This window comes from Drosophila tropicalis, unplaced genomic scaffold (genome assembly GCF_018151085.1).
Source record: "Drosophila tropicalis isolate 14030-0801.00 unplaced genomic scaffold, ASM1815108v1 contig_4, whole genome shotgun sequence".
NCBI classification, from domain to species: domain Eukaryota; kingdom Metazoa; phylum Arthropoda; class Insecta; order Diptera; family Drosophilidae; genus Drosophila; species Drosophila tropicalis.
Window position 1 is genome coordinate 2,002,316 of NW_027172862.1, and position 25,171 is coordinate 2,027,486.

The 25,171-nt window shown below is 34.8% G+C and overlaps 8 protein-coding genes across 8 annotated transcripts in view; 6 read left to right on the forward strand and 2 right to left on the reverse strand.

Moving 5' to 3' along the window:
• The window catches only part of Tlk (Tousled-like kinase), a 46,248-nt gene extending 44,533 nt beyond the window's left edge, over positions 1-1,715 (forward strand). The window contains exons 5-8 of the mRNA XM_068285122.1: positions 332-524; positions 617-822; positions 901-1,120; positions 1,243-1,715. Of these exons, the coding sequence (XP_068141223.1) occupies positions 332-524; positions 617-822; positions 901-1,120; positions 1,243-1,503 (880 nt within the window). The 3' untranslated portion in view covers positions 1,504-1,715. The remainder of the gene's footprint in view (positions 1-331; positions 525-616; positions 823-900; positions 1,121-1,242) is intronic.
• Positions 1,651-2,100, forward strand: LOC137573403 (uncharacterized). Its single transcript, XM_068285339.1, has one exon. It carries the CDS (start codon positions 1,651-1,653, stop codon positions 2,098-2,100), a length of 450 nt encoding a protein of 149 aa, XP_068141440.1.
• A 5,012-nt stretch (positions 2,101-7,112) lies between these two features.
• Positions 7,113-9,460, forward strand: LOC137573277 (hsc70-interacting protein 1-like). The gene is made up of 3 exons (XM_068285169.1): positions 7,113-7,362; positions 7,424-7,566; positions 7,854-9,460. The coding sequence occupies exons 1-3, from the start codon at positions 7,184-7,186 to the stop codon at positions 8,828-8,830; spliced, it is 1,299 nt and encodes a 432-aa protein (XP_068141270.1). The 5' UTR covers positions 7,113-7,183; the 3' UTR covers positions 8,831-9,460.
• A 4,063-nt stretch (positions 9,461-13,523) lies between these two features.
• On the forward strand, positions 13,524-17,291 carry LOC137573276 (uncharacterized). Its single transcript, XM_068285168.1, has 4 exons — positions 13,524-13,818; positions 16,428-16,581; positions 16,650-16,838; positions 16,916-17,291. The coding sequence occupies exons 2-4, from the start codon at positions 16,465-16,467 to the stop codon at positions 17,093-17,095; spliced, it is 486 nt and encodes a 161-aa protein (XP_068141269.1). The 5' UTR covers positions 13,524-13,818; positions 16,428-16,464; the 3' UTR covers positions 17,096-17,291.
• A 1,188-nt stretch (positions 17,292-18,479) lies between these two features.
• On the reverse strand, positions 18,480-19,475 carry LOC137573345 (uncharacterized). Its single transcript, XM_068285272.1, has 3 exons — positions 19,369-19,475; positions 19,010-19,300; positions 18,480-18,945 (listed from the first exon to the last, which is right to left on the reverse strand). Exons 1-3 carry the CDS (start codon positions 19,417-19,419, stop codon positions 18,736-18,738), a joined length of 552 nt encoding a protein of 183 aa, XP_068141373.1. The 5' UTR covers positions 19,420-19,475; the 3' UTR covers positions 18,480-18,735.
• Positions 19,476-19,700: 225 nt separating this feature from the next.
• On the reverse strand, positions 19,701-22,098 carry Miga (mitoguardin). The gene is made up of 3 exons (XM_068285271.1): positions 21,577-22,098; positions 20,293-21,519; positions 19,701-20,209 (listed from the first exon to the last, which is right to left on the reverse strand). The coding sequence occupies exons 1-3, from the start codon at positions 21,646-21,648 to the stop codon at positions 19,901-19,903; spliced, it is 1,608 nt and encodes a 535-aa protein (XP_068141372.1). The 5' UTR covers positions 21,649-22,098; the 3' UTR covers positions 19,701-19,900.
• A 139-nt stretch (positions 22,099-22,237) lies between these two features.
• Uba5 (Ubiquitin-like activating enzyme 5) lies at positions 22,238-23,828 on the forward strand. The gene is made up of 2 exons (XM_068285177.1): positions 22,238-22,595; positions 22,669-23,828. The coding sequence occupies exons 1-2, from the start codon at positions 22,318-22,320 to the stop codon at positions 23,609-23,611; spliced, it is 1,221 nt and encodes a 406-aa protein (XP_068141278.1). The 5' UTR covers positions 22,238-22,317; the 3' UTR covers positions 23,612-23,828.
• Positions 23,829-23,942: 114 nt separating this feature from the next.
• On the forward strand, positions 23,943-25,142 carry Spase25 (Signal peptidase complex subunit Spase25). The gene is made up of 2 exons (XM_068285178.1): positions 23,943-24,108; positions 24,384-25,142. The coding sequence occupies exons 1-2, from the start codon at positions 24,070-24,072 to the stop codon at positions 24,912-24,914; spliced, it is 570 nt and encodes a 189-aa protein (XP_068141279.1). The 5' UTR covers positions 23,943-24,069; the 3' UTR covers positions 24,915-25,142.
• Positions 25,143-25,171: the final 29 nt, after the last annotated feature.

Sequence of the window (25,171 nt, forward strand, 5' to 3'; positions counted from 1 at the left end):
TTAATCATGATTTTTGCTCCAAGTATTCCATCAATTCAAAAGCAGTTAAATATATATTTTGAATTAAACTTTGAAAGGTCTTTAAAACTTGAAAAGAAATGTCTAGTTAATGATTTTCAATGTCTTGATTCTTCGTTTAGGTTAAAAAAGGATATAATTAGGATAGTTTCAATATAAATTTCATATTGATTAACAACAAAAAATAGTTGTAGATACATTTTATAAAGTTTTGCGTTAGATATTGTCTCAAAGTTCGAGAAGTAAATATATATGTATACAAATGCATTCTTCTTTACTCAATTTGCCATATTTTTCTTTGTACTTTATTTAGACACGCCTTGCGGGAATATAATATCCACAAGGCTCTGGATCATCCGCGTGTTGTTAAACTCTATGATGTTTTCGAGATCGATGCAAATTCATTTTGCACTGTTCTTGAGTATTGCGATGGTCATGATTTAGACTTTTATTTAAAGCAGCATAAGACTATACCCGAGCGTGAGGCTCGCTCGATAATAATGCAGGTAAGTTTATCTCTCAAAAGAGACATCGATTGGGAGAGGGAGAAACAAAGAGAGTGAGTGATAAAACACTATCTAATCTCAATTCATTTCAGGTTGTATCTGCACTAAAGTATCTAAATGAGATTAAACCGCCTGTCATCCATTATGATCTTAAGCCAGGAAACATTTTGCTCACCGAAGGTAATGTTTGCGGCGAGATCAAAATAACCGATTTCGGTTTATCCAAAGTTATGGACGATGAGAACTATAATCCAGATCATGGCATGGATCTAACATCACAAGGAGCGGGTACATATTGGTAAGTACTTGAATTGAATTCAATTATGGACTATTGGAGTTGAATATTTATCTCAACCTTTCTTTTTCTTTCCTTTAGGTATTTACCACCCGAGTGCTTTGTTGTGGGTAAAAATCCCCCAAAAATCTCATCCAAAGTGGATGTATGGAGTGTTGGCGTGATATTCTATCAGTGTCTTTATGGCAAGAAGCCATTTGGTCATAATCAATCGCAAGCAACCATACTCGAAGAGAATACCATACTAAAGGCCACCGAAGTTCAGTTCTCTAATAAGCCAACTGTGTCCAATGAGGCCAAGGTAACAAAATTTCCATATAACTTTGTAAAAAAAGACTGAGAAGATGTATCATATATTTTACTCGGTTTACCATAGAGAAATTCTATATATCTATATTAAATACATGTCTTTTGACTTTACAGAGCTTTATACGCGGCTGTTTGGCCTATCGCAAAGAGGATCGTATGGATGTTTTTGCTTTGGCAAGGCATGAGTATATACAGCCTCCTATACCAAAGCATGGACGTGGTTCGCTTAATCAACAGCAGCAACAGCAACAGCAGCAGCAACAACAGCAACAACAACAGCAGCAACAGTCCTCAACATCGCAAGCCAATTCGGCTGGCCAGACATCGTTCTCAGCCCACATGTTTGGAAATATGAATCAATCCAGCTCATCCTAGCTGCCAACTAAACGTAATTCCAATTCATAATTCGCCGCCGTAGCAGCAGCAACAACAACAGCAACAACAACACCAACACCAACATTAACAACAACATTATCGACACCAATACCAATACAAATACCAGGAAACGCTAGCCCATTGGGCATGGCTGCCATTGACCAAATTCAGCATCAGCATTTGCATCATTTGCAGCAGCAACATCAACAAAATAGCAGCAATAATTATATAATTAATAATACCAGCAATAATAATTATGCCACAACGCTACTCGATGCAGCGGCCTATTGCTATGAGACTGTGATGGATGGGGGAGGAGGAGGAGGAGGTCACTATAAGCAGGCGGTCACAACAACAACAACAATAACATCTAATGCATCTGTAGCGCCGGCAACTCTTATAACACCTACAACAGTAACGCTAGCGGCAACATCATTATCAGAAGGAGGAGGAGGAGCAGCAGCAACAGGAGCAACTACAACACCAACACGAGCCTATCAAGGCAAATATAAGCGTTGGCAGCAACAACAATTGCAACAGCAGGCCCAATTGCAGCAGCAACAACAAATGCTGCTTTTGCAACAAGAATTGTTGTAAAAAGAAACCACAACTCAAACTTCTCACAAGTTAACAGAATTCCCCCCAATCGATCGATGTCGCTTTCGCTGCCAGCTGGCTAAATAAATATATAAAAACAAATGTTTGCAACAACAACTACAACTAGATCTGTCTATGCTGTTGCCTTTACCCCTCACCCTTGACTTCCATCAACACTCACTACTAAGGTATTTCGTATTGGTTGTTGCTGCAACATCACCAGGAAGAAGTAGCAGAAGAATTTCCACAGCGAAAAAAGCGTCGCAAAATTAAATAAAATAAGTAAAAAGTTGCATAAAACATTAAAAACAAAAAAAACCCTAAATTAAAGAAAGAAAAAACCTATATATAAATATATATATATATTATATTAAATGTGATAAACAAGCGTTAAGCAAAAAAAAAAAAAAAAAAAAATTCAAGAAAAAAAAACAACAACCAACCAACAAAAAGAAAAAGGAAAAGAAAAAAATAGCAAGCAGCAAGCTGATTTAAAAAATAATATTAAAACAAATTCTTAGCAAGTGCGCGCAGTTAAAAAAATATAAAATTGAAAAATGCGAAGAAAACGTTGTTTAAAGGCTGCTTTAAACATTTTTTTTTGTTAACTTAAAAAAAAAAAAAAAAAAAACAAGAAGAAACCAACCAGCAGAATAATTAATTATATTATAATAAATGTAATTTAGGAATTTAGGAAGGCAACTAAAATTTAAAAATTATAAAACAAACACAACAAAAAACGATTCCCAAAAAGAGATAAACTTTTTTTTTCAAAAAAAAAAAAAAAAAAAAAAAAAAAAAAAAAACAAACAAAACTTAAACTAAAAACAAAAAAACATATGTAGCTAAAGAGAAGGTTAAACTTTTGCTTGTGGTTTTCATTCTCCATATTATTATTATTATAATTTTTTTTTTTTTTTTTCAAATTAATTTTTATGCAATATAATTTTGCCTACTGCAGCTTTTCAAAAAAAGAAATTTCTTTTTGTTGTTTTTGGTCTGCAATTGGGTTTTCTTTCTGGGTTTTGCTTTATTTATTATGATAAATAACTGTACATGCAAAAATGTTATTGTATTTTGAATAATCGATGAAAAAGCAAGACCCAAAACCAAAAAACAATTCATTTATTTTGTATCAAAATTTTCTTTTCTTGATATTTTCAAACCGTTATATGCCCCCCACCCTTTACAAAACAAATAAAACAAAAACGGAGATAAAACAAAACTAAAACAAATGCAAAACGAAACAGAAAAGTAAAATCACACACACAAACACACACAGCCCATAACAAAAACAAATAGTTGAAATGTTAAATTTAAATTAAGAACAACAACAAAACAACCCAACAACAACAAAAGCAACAACAATTTTTATATTTTACAACATTAAAAACAAACAAAAAATAAGTGAGAAGAGCAAAGGGAAAACGTTTCAATAAGTTGTACCAACTCTTAAATCGATCTAAATATATATATATATATATATATATTTATATATATTAATAACACAAAACACACAGATTTGAAAGAATTACACTTTTAATTATATAGATATATATACATACATGATAATATTAATAATAATAAACTAATGTAATAGTTTTTATTAAAGAATAATATATATATATCGGTATATATATATATATACATGTTTTTTTTTTATTATTATTATTATTAATTTTAAACTATAATTGTAATGAACTTTATGCATAACACATTGTATTAAATATTAATATTCAAGGCATATTGATAGAACTATATATATATATATATATATATATATATATATATATGTATGTACATAGATATATATATATGTGTAAACATGCAGACATATGTACATGCGTATGTGTATGTTTATATATATATCTACCTATATATGTATATATATATATATATGTGTGTGGAATTCGAGCAACAAGCAGCAAGCAACAAAAATTTGTAATGTTTCAATAGTTATATATATATATATATATATATATAAATGCATATATATGTATATATATATATATATATATATATATGTGCTGATCTGTACATTTATGTAAAACCCAGAGACGACGATCGAAAGAAAGAGACGGATATTGGTGGGAGAGTGTTGCATTGGTGGTGTAGTTGTAGTAGTACTAGTTAGCCGAGGGGCGCTTTAATGAAATTCCAGAACAAGCAAAAACGAAAAAATTATAAACAAAAATGCAAAAAAAAAAAAAAAACGAAAAAAAGAAGAGAAACAAAACATAAAAAGCCATCATGATGAAATCTTAAACAAAACAACAAAACATAACCCCAACCCAACATTTTAATGCTGAAAGTGTTACACAGACCTTTGGTTTTTTTTTTGTCTGTACATATATGTGTATATATACATATATATATACATATATGTATGTAAATGAAAATATCTAGAACTATAATGAAAACATATAGAAATTAGCATAACGCGTACAGAGGGGCGTATGAGTAATAAGTAAATATGAGAGAAAAACAAAAACAAAATGATGATTTGGAAGAGAAATACAAAAACCAACACAGAAACGAAAGTTATAAAAACCTTCCGACTATTATCCATCTAGCCCCCAACCCCGCTCCCCATCCCCGGCCCTGTGGCAAGTAAAACAACTTTTGAGGAAAATTGTAAATATTTGATATAATAATAATAATAATAATTTAATTTTAACTGTCGTCATATGAATGAGAGAAAGAGATAGAAATCACACACACACACACACACTTCAAATGCTACGAAGAGACGTTTGAGAGTACTTTCCTTTAATTTTAGCCTGAGAGAACAGTTTTTAAGTGAGATTTTGTTTAATATTTTTTTTTTTTTTTTTTTATCCCTGAATATATTAATTTAATCTACATTTACGTATACATATAAAACCATATATGTATGAAATTCTTTTTTTTACCTTTAGGCTATTACGAAAGCTATGCATATAAAACAATATAAACATACATATAATATATATATATATATATATATAACTTTCCACATGTGTAGGAGCCGTGTGTGTTGAATTTTATTTTATAGCGATCAGCGGGAGCGAATCTATATTAAAAAAAGAAAGAAAACAAAAAAACAAGAAATACATGTAAAATGTAAAATGCACATCTTTAAATTATAAAACAATATTTAAATGAAAGAAAAAAAAAATCAACCTATTAATTATTATTTCATTGTGTTTTATTTTTAATTTCGGTTATATTTTGGGGAAAACATGCGAAGCCGTTTTTTTTTTTTTTTTTTATATATGCGCCAATATAAACAAAAGGACGATATCCTATATCCAATCTACATATATTGGAGAAATGTTCACTGGATTCAAACCAAGAACCAAGTTATGAATGTGAAGGAAATTTTATGCTGATGAAACGAAAACTGAGATCGCATATTGAGGTTTGGTCAGTCTGGTATCCTCCAACTAGTGTTGCCATCTATACTCCTTGTCTTCTCCTCTTTCGCTTTGAAGTACATGAAACATGAAATGAATTTACATACATAGTAGCTGTAAAAACAAACAAAGAACAGATGGCAACGTTGGCCCCAACTTAGCTCCTTTTTTAGTGGTTTAATGAGGTAGTTTCTTAATTGGCGTGATTCAAATCTGAAAGCTAACATCATTTTGTAAATTTGGCATTGTGTCTAATGGTGATGAATGGCATTGTATATCATTGATATTTTTCAGTTTTATTTTGATTTTGGTTTTCATTGGTTTCTGTTCTCCCAAAAATGTTCAACAATTTTCTCATCATTTCACTCAAAAATTTCTTCAACAAGAGTGGCCACAAAAATTAAGCATTAAGTATACCTACTAAGTGTTTAAATAGTGCTAAACAAATCAAAATATAAATACACCTAAAACAAGCAGATCAAACGATGACGACCGCTCCTCCTTCGCCCCCTCCTCCGCCCCCATCCCTCTACCCCTGGACTTTCTCCTTTAAATTATTTGTTGAATATTTTATTAATAACAAAACAAAACAAAACAAATTGAATAAAAAACACAAATGCAGAAAAAAAAATAAAATATTAAACTACAATAAAAATTTAAATTAATAAATAAAAAAAAAAACCGAATCTTCATAAATATGAGTACATATACATATGTATGTATGTATGTATATACATATATATGAACAAATGATTTAATAGTTATGCTAAAAAATTATTAACAAAACGATGGAAATAATCTTATAGAAACAGAAACAACACAGAAAAAAAGGTGAACATAAAAGATAGTGAAAGAATTTCGCAGAAAATGTTCAAACAGAGCCCCTCTGTGCCCGCCTTCTTACATCTTAAACTAATTGCTCGCTTGCCCCTCGCTATTTAAGGGAGTGGGGGGTTTTCAAATGGGGGGTGTGGCCAGGGGCGAGGCAGCCCATTTTGCCAGCTTGAGAGCGTGTTGGTAAGGCAGCAGTAAAAAAAGAAAACAAAAGAAGAAATGAACGCAAAGATACTAAATCATTAAGTAAAAAGTAAAAAATTAATGAATAAATTAATTCCAAATGAAAACAAAGAAAAAAAAAAGAAGAAAAAAACGAAAGCATTGAGAATAAAAAATACTAAAATGATTAAAAAAAAACAGACATGGTTTTTCTAAATGGTTGATTTTACTGAAATCTCCTTATCCACAATAAATATTCTATTCCGTTTGGAAATATATCTGAATCAATTGCTAGATCCCCAATAATTTTGGATACATATTTAGCTGTTTCCGTCTAAAAGAAGCTGCCAAATTTTGAGATAGTGTTGCCAGATGCTAAATTTTGGTTACTCCAAACTTTTGTTCGCACTATTAAAAAAAAAAAATATTTTGCTGCCAGAGCAGTCAAACAACGCGCCAAATAAAAATAGCGTTTGACAACACCAAAATCTAGCTTTAGCCAAATTTTCCACTTTTCAACACTGAAATCTTAGCTTTAGCTCCGAAATGTCGATTTTCGATAGGTTTTTGCTCCGAAATGTCGATTAACCGATAGAGGCAATTTTATAATTTATCGATAGCATCGTCTAAAGTGAAGATAAAATACTCGAAAGGCAAAAAGGAAAGAAAAATTGAGCATATAATATAAAATTATGGCTGCTCCCATGCAACATGAAGATTTGCTTAAGCTCAAGAATTTCATTGACTTTGTCAATGCAAATCCCACGGTTTTGAATATGAAGCAATTGGAATTTGTTAAGGATTTTATTGAGAAATTTGGTGGTAAAGTGCCTGAGGGAGAATTCAAAATGCCGGATGCTGCTGCCGGGGGGTAAGTTCTTAACCTATGACACAAGCGGGCGCGTCATGCTTTACTAAATATTATCTTGCAGCAAATGTCCATTCGGTGGCGATGCCAAAGCAAAGCCGGCTCCGCCAACTGCCGATGAGCCGCAAGCGACTGCAGAGTCTGACTCTAGCGATGAGGATGCCTCCGTGTCGGAGCCCGAATCAGATGTGGAATTGGATATGGAAGGTATAAATGAGTTTTTAATTAAGTTAGTGGCGTAAAATCGGGATTATATATGTATACATATATTTTTTCTGCCGAGTCATGCTCATGTTGTTGTTTTTGCCGCTTGGTCAGTGTTGTCATTTGTTCCAGAAGCTTTTGGAAATTTGCAATTTTCCAGAAACTTTTCAATTCGAATAACGAATATTGATTCAATATCGACTTATTGTGATCTATTTTGTTGCTGCTTATTACGCCAAAGACATTTGAATTAAATGTGTTTTTTTTACTTTTCCTTTTTTATTTGGTAGGCGTCATTACGGCTGATACTGATGCTGCTCAACCTATGGGCGATTCTTCTAAAGAGCCCACTGAAGAGGAAATCGATAAGGCCGGCGATTTCCGTTCACAGGGTGCTGCCGCCTACAGTGAGCAAAAATTCGATGAGGCCATTGAATTATATACCAAGGCCATTGAGCTTAATCCGGGCAATGCTCTGTTCTATGCCAAGCGCGGTCAGGCTTTCCTTAAACTTAAGAAACCAAATGCTTGCATACGCGACTGCGATAAGGCACTAGAATTGAATTGCGATTCAGCGGCGGCATATAAGTTCCGAGGACGTGCCAATCGGCTCTTGGGTCAGTTCCAGGAGGCGGCCAAAGATTTGCGTCAGGCCTGTAAATTAGACTTTGATGAGGAAGCCGACGAATGGCTGCGCGAAGTTACGCCCAATGCCAAGAAAATTGAACAGCATCGCATTAAGCAGGAGCGTAAACAGGCCGAACGGAAGATCAAGGAACGTGAACGGGCCCAGCGGAAGGCACGGCGTCAACAGGATAAACAGAATGCGGCCAATGCTAAAGCTGGAGGTGCTGGTGCCGGTCCAGGTGGTTTCCCCGGCGGTTTTCCTGGTGGTTTTCCGGGCGGCTTTCCTGGTGGTTTCCCTGGCGGTTTCCCTGGAGCAGGTGCAGGTGGTGGTGGCCCTGCTGGTGGCATGCCCGGCGGTTTCAATATGGCTGATTTGATGTCCAAAATGAAGGATCCCGAAGTGGCTGCTGCCATGCAGGATATTCTAGCCAATCCAGCCAATATATCCAAATATGTATCGAATCCGAAAGTCTTTAATTTACTAAAGAACTTCTTCCCAGGCGGTTTCCCTGGTGGTGCCGATCCACCTGCTGATTTCGATGCCGACTTTGAATCGGCAAAGGAAACAACCAGCAATACCAACGAACCCAAGTCCAAAAAGGATGCGAATTCCGATTTCGTTGATGATGGCCTGGATTAAACAGAATTCAATGGCCAATAACAGTTGAAAAGCAGCCGCAGCTGCCATATAAACAACAATCATATTCCAATAAAGAAACACACATACACATATACACAGACACACACACACACACATGAAACTCACTAAGAAGACACGAATAAGAGCAGGATAGCATATAAAGAAGGATTGGCTGCTGCCCTTCATTGGCTTTTCAGCTTTAAAAATATAATAATATTAAATTCCTTACGCCATAAATTTTAACAAAAAGCAAAAGCAACAACACATAAAATGTTTCCTTACACACAACTATCTATCCATATAGTTGAACTAATGATCGGTGACAAACCAAAACAAAACAAATTGCAAATGTTTAGCCTTAATTGTTTTCAATACACACACACACACAACACACAACATAATTTTTGTAAAACAAAAAACAAAACAAAATTGTACTGAATAGGATTTGAAGTCATAATCTAATAAGCGAACGCATTTAGCAAACATCATTATCATTATCCTCTCGCACCTACACACACATACACTCACTCTTACACACACACACACACACACACACACACACATGTAAAACATTCATCTTAATCATTTAATGATCAATGATCAATAAAAATCCCGAAATGAGCATCGAAAGTAATGCGTACATCTTGTTCGCCTAATTCCTGATTAAATCAAAAAAAAAAATTATTGAAATCTACATTAAATCTATGTAAAATTTTTAGTTATTCTTTGCTTAAAACCTAGCAACTAAAATGACTTGAACTCTTTTTGGGAATTGCATTAAATTCGTTGAATTCTTGACTAGACCCTCCAGCAAATACATTTCACTTTTTCAGTCGATTTGGCCTTGATAACACTTGAAAGAAATTCCCCTTCTGATGCCAAATTATGTAATATTCCAGACCAGAGTTTGTCAATAAGTTGTTAACAGGAAAATAACACGAAATATCGTTTAGACCAAGTGACTAGCTGGATTTAAAGTTATATCTGGAGTAGGACATTCATATTATATGGACAGTGGTGGTCACAAATTTATGACATTATCAGTTTTGGAAACATTAGCTTCTTAGTAAATTCAAGATTTTGAACATCTGGAAAACTAATTTTTGCCTCTTCTCTTGAGCAAGCAATAACCTTTGTTTCCTATTCAATAGAAGGCCTCAAAATAGACTCATCAAGTTCATTAAGGAGTCTTTTATATGTTGTGATTCTATTCTGAAACTTTCCTACTGCAAGTTTACTTTAAATTTTACCTTTGGGGATATTCTTCTTTAAAAAATTTTAATGAAAATTTCGTGTAGAGTTCAAATAGGCGAGGAAAAATAAATTATTTCTGTAGCTTTAAGTCCTTTTAAAACGTTGAAATCAACAAAAAATTAAAAAAAAAGTCAAAAAAATTGGAGTTGGTAAAAAAAAAAATGTTTCTAAGATTTCAATTCTATTGAAATTAAGAATTTTTTGGCTCAATTTTAAGGTATTTTGTTTTTTTTTTAATTATAAAAAGGTTTTCGGCAAATGCCAAAGCAAAAGTTGAACAATTACCAACTACAGATCGAATCAAATTATATTTAGGCCCAGTTTCGAATTTGGACATTTGCTAGGATTAGGAATTTCAAAATCTATATCTCTGTTTAAATGCTTTTTGATTTAATTTTAAATTCCATTATTAGTCATACCAATCAAGATACACTTTTAAGCAAGGACACACAATTTATTGGAAAATATTTAAATAAACCTAAATTTCATAAAGTTTTAATTTAGTAAATTTTTAAAATATATTAAAAATTCATATTTTCATATTTTCAAGTTATGGTTTATATAATGTTTTTCAATCTGCATTAAAATCCAAATTTCACCGAAAATTGAGACGAAATTGATTCTTTCAATTGGAATTTGGTTTGGGGACTTCTATTTTAAAAATCGGTTAGAAAATTGTTAGAAAAAATCGTTTGTGATCGATTTTCTTTCATCTTCTAACTTTCTAACATTGAAAACTTATAATTGGATATTTGGATTAACTCTGGATTTGGATTCGCAAAACGTTTTGTCGGTCATAAAATATTCGATTTTGATTTAGATTTCATAACGATCTTTTTCTGTTCCCAAACGACTTGAGAATTCCTGTGGATGAGTTGCTTGTGTCTCCTTGGACTCCTTTAAGGGTTATAATTGGATTCGTTTTTAAGTCTGTGGAACAAAAGGGCTCAAAATAGACGCATCAAGGTGATTGCTCTTAAGACTATTGTATTTATTGAATTGTTTTACTCAGTTATGTGAAAAAATGTCGGTTCATTGGGACTTTTGATTTGCATAAATAAATGCCTTCACGCCTTTTCTTTCAATTATTTACTGTTGTCATTAATTATTTCTATGTATGTTTGTTTATATACACTTATCTGTTTTGCATACAGTAAAGTATGTAGTGTGTGTGTGTGTGTATATAGCAAATTAATAGCTCAAATTGAATTACTCATCCATTCTTAATTTGTATATGATGAAGGCGAACTGCATTGTTTTTGCAATCTGGCAAAAATTATGATAACTGAAGACATTGATAACTACCTCCCACACACCCCCGCCCCCCCATTTTGGTTACTCTCATAGCGCGCGCCTCTCTCTCTCTCTCTCTACCTTTCTCTCTCCTGTTCACTCAGGAGGTTAGTCAGCGTGTTTTCCTTGAAATGTACTTGCATTACTCATACGCACAGTAGCTCACCACTCTCTTTTTCTTATCCCATGCTCACTCTCACTCTCTTTCGCTCTCTCTCTCTCTCTCTATCTGTCTCTCTCTGAGTCAACTGAAACTAATGTTATATACTTACATAGATACAAGTAGACTATAGTGTCCTGGAGGCGTTAAATTAAGGTTAAATTGCATTTGAAGAAGAAGGCGGCCAAGCCCATTATTTCCAATCCCCTCCCTCCACCTCTCTAGTATTCACGTTTTCATATTTACGATTGAATGGAGCGCAGCGGCGACGCGTCGCGATGACATCATGACGTCAACATGACAGACCCATTGGGGGCCACAACTTGTTGTGCTTGTAGCCGCATTCGAAATTCTTATTTCAAGTTGTAAAATAAAAACAAAAACAAAAACCTTTGGGGTATATTAGACTGAACCAGAAAAACATAAAATATAAAAGTCCTCAAACTGAAAACTGAAACTACTGAGCCAAAAATCTTGAAATCTTGCAAAAATATTTTCAACATTTGTCCATGAATATGAATATGTCAATCTAAATATATCAAATTGTCTTTAATTTTTTCTTTTTTTTTTATAGCAATAAACTTAAATTTATATTTTATATTTCGAATTTTTTATTTTCGAATTCGAAAAAAAATCTATCGGTTTTTTAATAATTTTTGAAATTTACTAAAAATGTTTATTCATTTCATTGGTAATGAATAAATTAATTAATTAGCGAAGTGAATAGCATTGTAATTTAAAAAATTTAAAAGTTTTTTAAACTCTTAGTGAGGAATTATTATTTTAAAAAAATTTAGTACTACGTAAAATCTTAAAAATAAAATGTAATTCTATTTAATTAGATTTTAAATTTATATTTTATATTTGTTTATTTTGTACATTTATATTTTAATATTGTTCTAAAAAAAAAATCAAGCCAAAATCTGAAAAAATTATAATAATAATTTTTGAAATTTACTAAAAATGTTTATTCATTTCATTCGTAATGAATAAATTAATTAATTAGCGAAGTGAATAGCATTGTAATTTAAAAAGTTTAAAAGTTTTTTAAACTCTTAGTGAGGAATGATTATTTAAAAAAAAAAATTTTAAATGTAATTCTATTTAATAAGATTTTAAATTTATATTATGATTTATATTCACAAAACATATAAAAATATGATCCAGCCAGTGAAATAATTAAACAATTTTCTCATTTAATTAAAGGCGGATAACTTATTTAACGTTAAAGTATTGTATAATCAAGTATACGCACGGGATGCCAGTGTAAGATCATAAAAAGTGTATTTGTTTTTTTAACTTAAATTTGTCTCTTGTTAAAACATAACTTCTTTTTTTTTAAATACTCCAAGAATTGACTAAATTTAATCTTCATGAAAATAATGTCTATTGAAATACTTGAATTACTTTGTTGTTCTTTTGTCTCGCTTAAATAAAATAACTTGATAATTGGCGTGACTAACATTCCAATGAAAGTTAAAAGCTTTAAAAATAAATATTATTTTCAAAAAACAATTAAAATTTGTTACAGTTTCGCCAAATTAAGAAGTGTATTTAAAAAAACAAAAGAAGAATATTTCAAATCAAATTTCTAGTTGGCTTAAAAATAGTTATAAAAAAAATTTAAATTGTATTTCATAATTTCGGTCTTTAATTAAACAAGTCTTAACGAAATATTAATCTACTCAACTGACTCAATAAAGTGAAATTCGTTTCGTTTTCCTTTTTGTTCACATAAATCTATAACTACAGATAAGATATCTTGGGATCTTAAGGAGAATAAAGTTTAAAACAAGAAAAAAAAAATGAATTTTTGGTATGAACTTTGAGAACTTGGCCAACAAAAATGATGGGTAACTCGATGGTCGAGCTCAGTATGAATTCTCGATATTTTACCGACTTGTTTTTGTTTTCATTTCGAACGACGACGATGTTTGCCTGCTGGCAAAAAAGTGAACAACTTTTTCAGTTTCATTTTCAACGTGCGCGCGCCAAGACGTACCCCAAAAAAAAAAAAAAAAAAAACACAAAATAAAGAAATTCAATCAAAAAAACAACAAGAAAAGTTTTTGAAAAAATTTGGAAATATCATACCCCAATATATATATACTTATATATATGTGAGTGCGTGAGTGTGTGCGCGCGACTGTTTATTTTTTTGTGTATTTCCCCCTCTCCACCCGCCACTCCACTCCGTCGTCCACTCAAAAATCCAACGAAAAATTTTGAAATTGTATTTTGTGTGCCGCCAGTCAGCGTATATAGAATATATACACATAAAGTAAGAACTTGGCATATTTTTTTTCTCTCTTTATATATATATACAGATATCTAAATATACATATATGTACTTATATAGAGCATTGGCATATTGAAAATCAAAAGATATAGAAATATATATTAAATGATTTTCAAATGGGGGCAAAGGGCGGTATGAATTGGGCGTGGTGGCACTTATTACTGCAATTAACTAATTGCAAGATATTGCCAAGAAAACGCAAAAGAAGACGTCGTAGAAGTCGAAGAAGAAGCAGAAATCTCTATTTTCGTTGATGATATCATTCAAAGTCATTTTCATGTTTCGCTTTCAATATCGAAATGGTAATACACACACATAATTTTTTTTTTTTTCTGTTCTTATCATAATGAAAACTGTAGGTAGATTTGCCCATTTCCTCTTCCGTTCCATTGCCTAGTTACCATGAAGATCTATTTGTTGATGGTTCTGTTGGTAGTAACAACATACCAACAGAATGATATCATATGCCAAAATTCACAGCCACAGCCACACAGCTACAGCTACAGCCTGTTGCTGCCTACTCCATAAAAAATGAAAAGAAAAACAAAAACAAATATGAAAATTTGTTTATTTGAGAGATTTTGAATTTTACCCTATGGCGAGATGAGTTTTAGTTAAAACTACTTAGACATGTATTTATTCAATGGTTGAGGCTAACTCATCTTAAAAATAACTGATCCATAAGATATATATAGACTTGAATAGTCGGCTTTATTGTTTGATTATAGGGTATTTAAATAGCCGACATAGTCACAGACATACATACATATGTACATAAATTTTGTTGCCGACTGAAAAATAAAAAACTCGTAGCGTTTTGTTTTGATTTTAGGCCAGCCAGTAGCCCCACCCCTAGTCAGCCATCCCTTATGATGATCACACAACATTTGACTATGATCATCATTATCATGATCATTATCATCGTGATCGCCTTAATTATTCATAGCTATATACATACATATCTATCTAGTTCTGTAATCCATTACGTCATCTCTTGTTGAACAGCAATTGATGAATGCTCAAAAGACCTGGAGGTTGGAGGTTGAGGAGGCATTGCCAATGGATGATGGCGTCATATCCAGAATGGCATTGCTGTCAAGGCTTTTGGCTTTTGTGTGTTCCCTTTTCAATTAAATTTCATAGATATGATGTTTTGATTGATGTGAGAATATCTAAATTAAGTTACCTAAACTGAGAATTACACTCTTGGTGGGGCAACATGACGTATGAGTATTATGTTTATTTAGAGAATTTATTTAAAATCACATTAGTCACATTTATTTTCCAGAAGCTGACAAAAAGGTTTTCAGTATATTTAAGTTTAAACACAAAACTTTATTGACATATCAAATATTTAAGTAAAACTTATTATATATCAGAATATCAGAGAAGATATATCCGATTGATAAAAGAAATTATTTGAGTAAAATAAAATTTAAAATTAAAATTTCATCCAGCCATAAGTTTTCACTGTACATATGTATGAAAACACACACAAAAATTATATATATATATATATATATATATATATCTGTATATACATAAAGTCGAGAACAAGTAAATACAGATTTATTTCTCTGGCAATATCCATGCTATCACCCTCTCTCTCTCTCACACACTCTCTTCATACCCATTGGTAAATGTTTCAATAACATTTGTTATTTTTTTTTTTTTTTTTTTTTTATGGCGAGGCCGGCATTGTAAATTATTTTAAAATTAGACGAAAAACAAAATCTGCCATACATACAAAATACATTGAATGATTATCATCATGGCATTAGGGTGTGGCTCAGGGGCGTTCGAACTGTAAACAGCTGGGATTTTTGGGCACTTTTGGGCGTGGTTAAAGAACTCTGAACTCAATTTTTGACAATTTTTGTTACTTACCATTTAAAAACATTTAAACATTTACATTTCGTTAAAACTCTTCTTGAATTTTTAAAAATATTTACAAAACAAAAAGTGAAACTTATAAGATTACTACCAAATATATAGACTTCTTAAATTATTTAAATATTTTCCTTAATCATCATTATATATTAAGGTTAATACCAATTATTGTCTTAAGTGTAGTAGATTTTTTTTAGACAAGGGTAAAATGCAAGCAAATTTTAGTTGATTTTGAAATATCTTGGAGTATTGAGAATATTGTCTTGAAGAAGATTGTAATGAAACTGAAATCCCAACAGAAAAGTCATCACTTTGGCCCTGACCAATTTTGTTTACACTAAAATAAAAAAAAAGAGGCAAAAAACAAATTTTTCATTTTTTAACTGTCACCATTTTAATAAAACAAAAAATCCCAAAATTCTGAATGTGGTCAGTACCAAAGTTACATCCTTGTTGAATCGAATGCTGACTTAAATTTCAATTTCAAACGAAGCTGGGTTGAGTTATCCTTGCTCCAAGCAATATGTTTTTTTTTTCTTTGGAGAACTTTTTAAGCCAATTTGTTTGTTTCAACTTCAATTTGTCAGAAAAGGGTTCAAAAGACAGGCTGCCAACTTAAAATAACTCCTTAAATTTCCATTTTTTGAAGGAACTTCCATTCTCATTGGTTTGATTTTGTTTGATTTGCCTTTTTTTTGTAGATCCACCAACCCACCGTAAAGCACCACCGTTGAAAAAATGTCGCATTCAGTGACCATAACCCGTACCACGACCAGCACTACGAACACCTCGTACATTGTCCTCAACACGGGCTATCTAAAGACCTTTCCCGGCATACTCAAGTTCTTTGAGCTGGTAAGTGCTAACATACTTATACGAATAGTAGGTATATTTGATTTGATCAATTTGATATATTTGTTTAGGTGATTGGCGCCGCCATTGTTGGCATTTTGGCCTTCAATTATGACGACTATTATCGTTATTACTCTACAGGACATCAGGATCTGTTCCATTTCCTGATGGCCACCACATTTATGATAGGGACATTTTGTTTACTCTTAGCCTGTCTGACATCGCTCAGCACTGGCGGCATTATAGCCAAAACCATTTATGTAAGTTCAAATGGTCTAACAACAGATTGAATATGAGTTGGTAATCTCATTATTTTTGGTTTTCGTTTGCTTTGCAGGAGCTGATCTATCATAGCATTGCGGCCATATTGCTTTTGGCTTCATCCACGGTCTTGCTATTGAAGTTGCGCGATCGCAAACATGATGGCTATATGATTGCTGGCATTTTGGGCCTGGTCAATACCGTGTTGTACTTCATTAGTGCATTCCTGGCACATCGTTCATATCGCGGCATTTAAGTTAACCCGAAAAATCTAAGCCAAAGCAAATATGCGCGTTTGTGTGTGAGTGTGTTCAAGTCCAAAACTGCAATCTCGAAGCATTTTTTTTTTTTTGTAACAAAATCAGATATATACATACATACATACATATATTGTTAAATATACATACATACATATATACATACATAGGATACATACATAGAAAGAGAAGAAACTGCGGATTATTTGTCTTTACGTTCGATTCTTTGAAATTTCTCTAATTTTGTTTATTTCTTATATATCCATTTCTGTATGTGTGTATGTATGTATGTCTGTGTGTGCAGTTATATTTACTTATACCTTTTACCGATTTGTCTCACTTTCTACTCATATACCAATAATGATTATTATTATTATTATTATTTTTTTTATATATCTATATGTAAATCAAAATATTTGTGCAAAGTAATTCGAATAAATTGAGTGTCATATGGTTTTTTTTTCTAGAAAAAAAATTTGAGAAATTCATGGTAACTTGACTATATCATTTGAATAATTCGTTGGTTTTTTATATATGTATGTTTATTCTAAAACTCGAATTAAGGAGACGGCGAAAGACCCTGGGACCTTATGAAACAGATATAATTTCATTCGGATTCGTTATGGTTTCGAATATATTTTCAAATCTATAGCTTTGTGGGTGACCATTTGTCCCGAAGTTCTGATTCCAGTTATTTTAGAAGTCTTTCATCAAAGTTTTTAAATCCTAAGTTATTCTAAATCAGATCTACACGGGACAACCTTAGGGTGACCATACGTTACAAAATTTCAGAACTTTTATTTTAGTTCATTCTAGACTAGATGCTATTTATATTCAAGAAAATATTTGCAAAAGTTTTTAGGTCTTTGTTTTACAAGTAAGCTTGCTTTTTTAATCCTAGGCTAATCTATCCTAAATCAACTCTAGGGTGACCATTCTTCTTAAAAATTCCATGGAAATGTTCCAGTTTTAAGGACAATGTCCCAATCAACTCAGTAAAAAAGCAGAGAGAGAAAGAGTTCCAATTATTGATCCGTTCCGGTATTGTCTTCGGCCCCTATGGTCACCCTAGACAACTATAGAAAACAGGGTGAAAATAGTTCAAAGGATCAACTTCATTTGCTGCTGGAAAATGGAAAACACGAGATTTTTATAAATATTTTTAGTCCACTTTGAAAGTTTTAACAATTTATTAGAAAGTTTTGGAATAAACTTTAAAATAGTTAAAACTAGAACCTATAAAAAGAGATTTTTCCCCAATAATTCAAAAACAAAATTTGTGAAAACTGAGTGAAATGAAATTTGGAAATATTTAGAATGAAAATTTGAAACAAGTTGGAGTTGAATATATAAGTTTAACCAAGATCGTAGCCAAGATTCAAATTAGAGAGGGGAAATAGATAAATTTTAATTCAATTTCCTTTTAGAACGTAAAATATAAGTTTAGTTTTTCAGTTGGAATATACATATAATATACTCAGACTGCAGAGCACAGGGAGAGGACTACATATAGTAGCTAAGAATATATAGATAGATCGATTATCTTTATGGCAATTTAGATTGATTACAATTATTATAAAGTTACAATGGGAAAAGCAAACTTATACATATATAAATAGTCTTTGATTAAATCATCTGATTAGAATGCTTGATTCTCAGCTAATTCTAAGTAATACTGGCACGAGGGAATTAGAAAGAATACAACAGCCACCGATGTGTTGAGTGCTATAAAGGACATGTTATAGACAATGACATCATTGCACCAGACCTCAAGGAAGGGTGTAAGCTCATTAAGCCTGCAAGTGGCAATCAATAGGACCATGGTCAGCAAGGCACCCACAAGCATCATCTGCGACACGATGATAATAAAGGATCAATTAAGTTCATAAAGGCCATATAATAGGCCAGCTCACCGTATTGCATGTGATGAAATTGATATCGAAATTGTTCAAATACTTGGCCCTAATCAGTAGCATGACGGCAAATGAATAGAAAATGCTCAACACCACCGACCACTTCATGTAGAACAATTCCAGCCAGGTGAGATGTAAATTATCCACAGCGTCCAATATATAGGCATTGTCGCAACGTGAATCACTGTAATCGCTAAATAGTTTCACGTTCTCCTCAGGCATTGCCAAAATGTCATTCACATTGATGTGGACAATTTTGTTGAGCATGTGAAAGGCCCCAAAGGAGGCAATCTACGTACACACACACACACAGGGTAAGAGTTTGCAAATTTACAAAGATTTTCTGAATGGAAACTCACAAAGCCGAAGAAAGCTAAGAGGCAAGTGGCAAAAGCCAAACCTTTGTACATCTTGTCGCAACGAATCAACACTACGGACTAATCGCAAGTAATAAATGTTTTCAATCTGGTATCGTTTTTTTTTTTTTTTTTTTTTTTGTCGGGGGGCTCATGCAATTGGAGATGGAAGTGCAGCTGCAGTTTGGCATTTGTTTTTACATTTGTTGTTATTATTGCTTAAAGGCTGGTTTGTTGTTTTTATTTTACAATTGGTTTTGTGTTTATAATCCATATTAATGTTATTTGGCGACTTAAATGCAGCTTAATCATAGGAAGAAATGGGTGTCGGTGTGTGGGTGTGAATGTGCGTGTGTGTGTGTATTTAATGTTGTGGTCTTTAAAATTAGTTAACTTGTTTAGTACTTTTTTGTTTGTCGTTTAAATACCATAAACATAACCAAAAGCAAAAATAGTAAATGATAATAATAATAAAAAAAAAAAAAACAAACAAATAGAGAAAGAAAGTAAAAAGAAAGGTAAAAAAAAGAGAAAACTATTGACTAAACTTCACACCGATGTTGTTTACCCGTGTCTGCATATGCTGCAGCACATCTTGCGAAAAGTCCTCGATGGTGGTGAAGCGACTCTTCTGAAAGCTAAATATATCGCTCAGGAATGACAAGAGCTGCTCCCGAAAATAATGACAAATGTCGCGTAAATTCTCATTGGGTCCAAAGAAACCCCAGGCCATCAATGGTGATATTTGTTCCGATATTACATAGAAATGGGCCATAAAGCCATTGGGAAACTTCAGCATACGCCTTTTGGCCTTCAGTACGGACCACACTGCTGTGGTTAGAGCCTGCGGCAGAAGAGGGAACGAAAGGAAAGTTAATTACAGTTCTTGTCTAATATTTCTTCTATTCTTTTGGCAGTTTGACTTACCGTCTCTTTGAAACCGTTGGATAGCCAACGATTTTGGACCACAGCTGTGACACTGGCCGGCGGTGCATCCAAATCTCTGAAGGAATCTAAAATAATAAAATCCAGACAAATGTCGTAGAATGTCATGGCCTTGACATTGCGTTGTTCCAGTTCCATTTGTATGCACGGCCAGCTGTTGGGATCCTGTAAGAAATTCACCATGTCCTCGTAGCCTACAAGGAATTCTTTGGTGTCCTTATCGCCCAGGCATAGCAAATCGGTGAGGATTTGGCGACCTGAATCGCAGATCCATTGACCAACGGCCGGATCCTTGAATAGGAACTGGAAGGCAAGACGGACACAATGTAATTTGGCCAAATACTCAATGTCACTGCTGCAATGCATCAGCTCCGAACGCATCGTCCGACAAGGCACTGTGTACTCATCGTGATGCTTGAGCGCACTCTGGAACAGGGGATACTCCTCGTACGAAGTCTCAATGAAGCCCTCGAATTCGCGCAGATCTGCGACCTGATCTAGGGCAGAGGCAAAGCTTTCGGCTGAATCGAAATTTGGGTCGGAGCCAGCTCGACTCAGAATACTGCCCGATTTGCGTGATAGGCGATCATCATCACCATCGTCACCAACACCGCCGACAGCCAGGCCATCCTCCTCGGCCTCGTCTATGGAATGTTCTTCGCGAAAAAGCACCGATCGCTGATCTAAGAAGAGCAATTCGCTCTGCTCTTGCAGCGTATAGGACATCTCTAAAAGATTTTGTATCTCGCGACAGAACTCAGAATCCTCGGCTGTGGTCAGGGATGCAGGCACGCCTCCCGGCGAATAATGGGCAGCCAAGGCGTCCTCCCAAAAATTGATAACCGTATCGAGAGCCTCCATGCCCATCACTCCCAGCTGCTGGGCCGTCAGCTGAGTTACTACAGTACCGCCAACGGTAACTGCATTATTCTGGCCACTGGTCGCCAATACGCCAGCACCTATAGAACCGGATGCCATCGAAAGGCGATCCGAGTAGGCTAACGTAGATCCTACAGGGCTGCCGGAACGAGCAGAGGCTTTTGAGCCGGCAATTGATATCAAATCATTGGGACTACGCATGCTATTGCGTGTCCGCCTTCCTGTATATTTTCTTGCACGACGTGGTGGACGCGGTGGCTTACGGCGACGTAAGTAACGCGACAGGACACCCATTAGAGCCACGCCGGCAGTCAAGGAGAAAAGAACAACCTGTCAGATCATAAGAGCAATGAGATTTTTGGCAGGATTTTACAATAGAACATTTACCTTTGTGGTGGTTGACACGCGGAAGGGTAACAAGCTGCCGTTACTCCAAGAGGCTGGCATTATGCGATGCATTATCAAGTTGAACACGTTTATTTGTTGTGTATGTGTGTGTGACTGTATGTGTAGGGAACTCTCCTCTAAGGAATGGGAAAACTTTGTGCGGATGCTTTGAGGTTAGACCTTACTAGCCCAGCCCAGTTGCAACGCGCGCGTTCTAGCCTGCTGCACATTGGCCCCTGTTGCTGCACTTCCTCCGCCTTCCTCCCACCACACCTTCTTCGTTGACGATTTTGTCCAATATTCTCGTGTTTCGATTGCAGCGTATAATTGCGGTTGTGTGGGTGAAATAAATATTCCCGTTTTGGTGATTTAATAGCACTCGTTAAATTGCTATTTAAGTGCAATTATCAGTGAAAACTTTCACTTTTTAGATCCCATAAAGACAACAAAATTGCATCACAATAGTTCGATGGGGCGACAGTGTGTGAAAAAGAGAAAGAGCGGCAAAAAGTGCATCAGCTGTTCGCTGCGATCATATGACACTGGTTTCCCAATCTATGCCCATATGACACTACCGTACGCACAACATCGATATCGAAATTTCATATCGTTTGGTAACACTACAAGTGCACTTGCAGCAAAATGCGATTTTTGTGTTATCTGGCCATACTAAGCGAAAGTGACACGACGACGAATATTTAAATTGTTTATATTTATTTAACTGACCACACAATAACAATCATGTCCGCCATCGATGAACTGCAAGCCCTTATAGTCGAACTCAAGTCCGAGCTAGAGGCACAAAAGACCGAAACACGGCAGCAACAGGCTCAGGCTCAACAGGCACGCCAACGTATTGACCGTATGTCGGCCGAGGTGGTGGACTCCAATCCATATAGTCGTCTGATGGCATTGCAGCGTATGAACATTGTCAAGGACTACGAAAGAATAAGAGAAAAGACAGTTGCTGTTGTGGGTGTAGGCGGTGTGGGCAGTGTAACAGCGGATATGCTGACACGGTGAGACGCACTATCTTCCTTTAGTTTTCCCAATTTTAATTATTATTTTTTTTTGTGACCACCTTTTGTTTAGCTGCGGCATTGGTAAACTAATACTCTTCGACTATGACAAAGTGGAACTGGCCAATATGAACCGCTTGTTCTTCACACCCGACCAGGCAGGTCTAAGCAAAGTGGAGGCAGCTGCTCGCACCTTGACATTCATCAATCCCGATGTGAAAATCGAGACACACAACTATAATATTACGACTGTGGATAATTTTGATAGCTTTTTAAGTACAATTTCACAAAGCGGCACCGAACCAGGTACTCCTGTAGACTTGATTTTAAGCTGTGTGGATAATTTCGAAGCGCGTATGGCCATCAATGCAGCCTGTAATGAGCATTCGCTTAATTGGTTCGAGTCCGGTGTATCGGAGAATGCTGTCTCTGGACACATTCAGTTTATCCGACCCGGCGATACCGCCTGTTTTGCCTGCGCCCCGCCTTTGGTTGTTGCCGAGAACATCGACGAACGCACTCTGAAGCGAGAGGGCGTTTGTGCTGCTTCCCTACCCACCACAATGGGCATTACGGCCGGCTTTCTCGTACAGAATGCTCTCAAATATTTACTCAACTTTGGCGAAGTTTCCGACTATTTGGGCTACAATGCTCTCAACGATTTCTTTCCAAAAATGACACTGAAACCCAATCCTCAGTGCGATGATCGTCATTGTATATTGAGACAAAAGGAGTTCCAGGCTAAACCCAAGCCGGTTGAAAAGGAGGTAGAAATTGTGGCAGAAGAACCTTTGCATGCCTCCAATGAATGGGGCATTGAACTGGTAGCCGAAGATGCACCTACAACTCAAGATTCAGATGAACCAAAACCCACAGTATCGGATATCGGAGAAGGTTTGCGTTTGGCATACGAAGCTCCAAGTAAGCCAACGGAAACGACATCTGAAACAACAACAACGACCACCGGCGATGAAACAAGTCTGGACGATTTAATGGCCCAAATGAAATCAATGTAAATGGATACGGAATAATTAACACAACTAAAACCGAAAGTAGGGGGATAGACTAATTTCGGCTGTGCTGTAGTGTTTCGACTGGAAATTTTTTGGAATTTTTTTAGAGTTTGATAAATCATTCCCAAAAGATAACTATCTGATAGTAACCTGTCTTCGATATTATGTTAAAGTCTACAATTTGTTTTTTACATCATGAAAATAAAAAAAGTGCATCAAATTTAAATATTTTATTTTCAAATAGTAACCGTTTTTGTAAACGAACTGTACAACACTGCTCGACCTATTACACCAAGAAGGCCAGTGTGACCAAACAAGTATTCTTAAACACAAATTTTGCGTTTGCCAACACAGGTTGTCGCGTTGTCAAAATAGGAAAATAAGGAAAATTCTTGCCTGGCAAAATCCAATTTGTTAGCAAAATAAAAGGAAACAATTAAAATCTCAAACAATTATTTGCAATGACCAAGAAGGAGGACAAGACACAGGCGGCCGAAGAGGTAAGCAGTCAAACGAATTATAACTAGATACAAGCCAGCTCAGCTGTTTGGTTTACAAGGAGTCGCAAAGCCACAGCCGGAGCTGTAGCCGGTTAAGTGCTTCATAAGTTGAGCCCCCAATTAAGATTCTCAATGTTCATAAAGAAAAAAGTGTCTCCTTAGTTGCATTCTAATGCAGTCAAACCAAATAAATGCCGGCAAAAAGCTTATAAACAAATACACGTCATACTAAAATGTTCTCACCCTCTCTCTCACTGGGCCTTTTTATTTAACAGCTCGTCAAGGTATACAAATGGGATGGATCAGCGGTTAAACATGCTTTGGATGATGCCGTCAAGACCTGTCTGCTGGGTGATCGTCCACACTTAAAGGAACATTTTGGTTTGGTCAACACCCGTCTCGCCCTATGTGCTCTGGCTGTGGGCGTGGCCATAATGGCCCATGCCTGGGATTTCACCCATCCATTCCCCCAATCGCGTCCCGTTCTTCTCATCAGTGTTCTGGCCTATTTCGCCTTGATGGGTGTCCTCACCTTGCACACATCATTCCGGGAGAAGGGCACATTTGCGGTCGCCGTGCACAAAGAGAAGGAACGCACTTGGGAGGCCAGCTCAGATATGAAGAAATATGATGACAAATATCAATTGACGCTCAGTGTTAAAGATGGCAAAAGTCAACGAGAAGTCACTAGTAACAAATCTTGTGCTGCTTTCATTGATACCAATGGTATTATATTGGATCATCTGGTGGCCAATGAAGTTAATCGTTTGTACAACTCCTTGTCAGCGGAAAAGAAGGACAAGTAGCTGCTGCTAGATATATCCCTCGACACATTTACTGTCTAAATGAGGAAGACAACAAGCGAGAACGAGAAGGCCAGAAAGAGAAGAGCAGCAAAGAAGAAAACTTTCGCATTCTTTTCGGAATATTCAATTACCTATTTCCTTTCCATTTTTTTTATTTGTTTCTCTCATTAAATTTTAATTCTTAGAAAAAAACAAAAAGAAAAAAAAAACTAAAACGTTGAAACATTATTGTAAATTGTTATTATTATTATTATAAG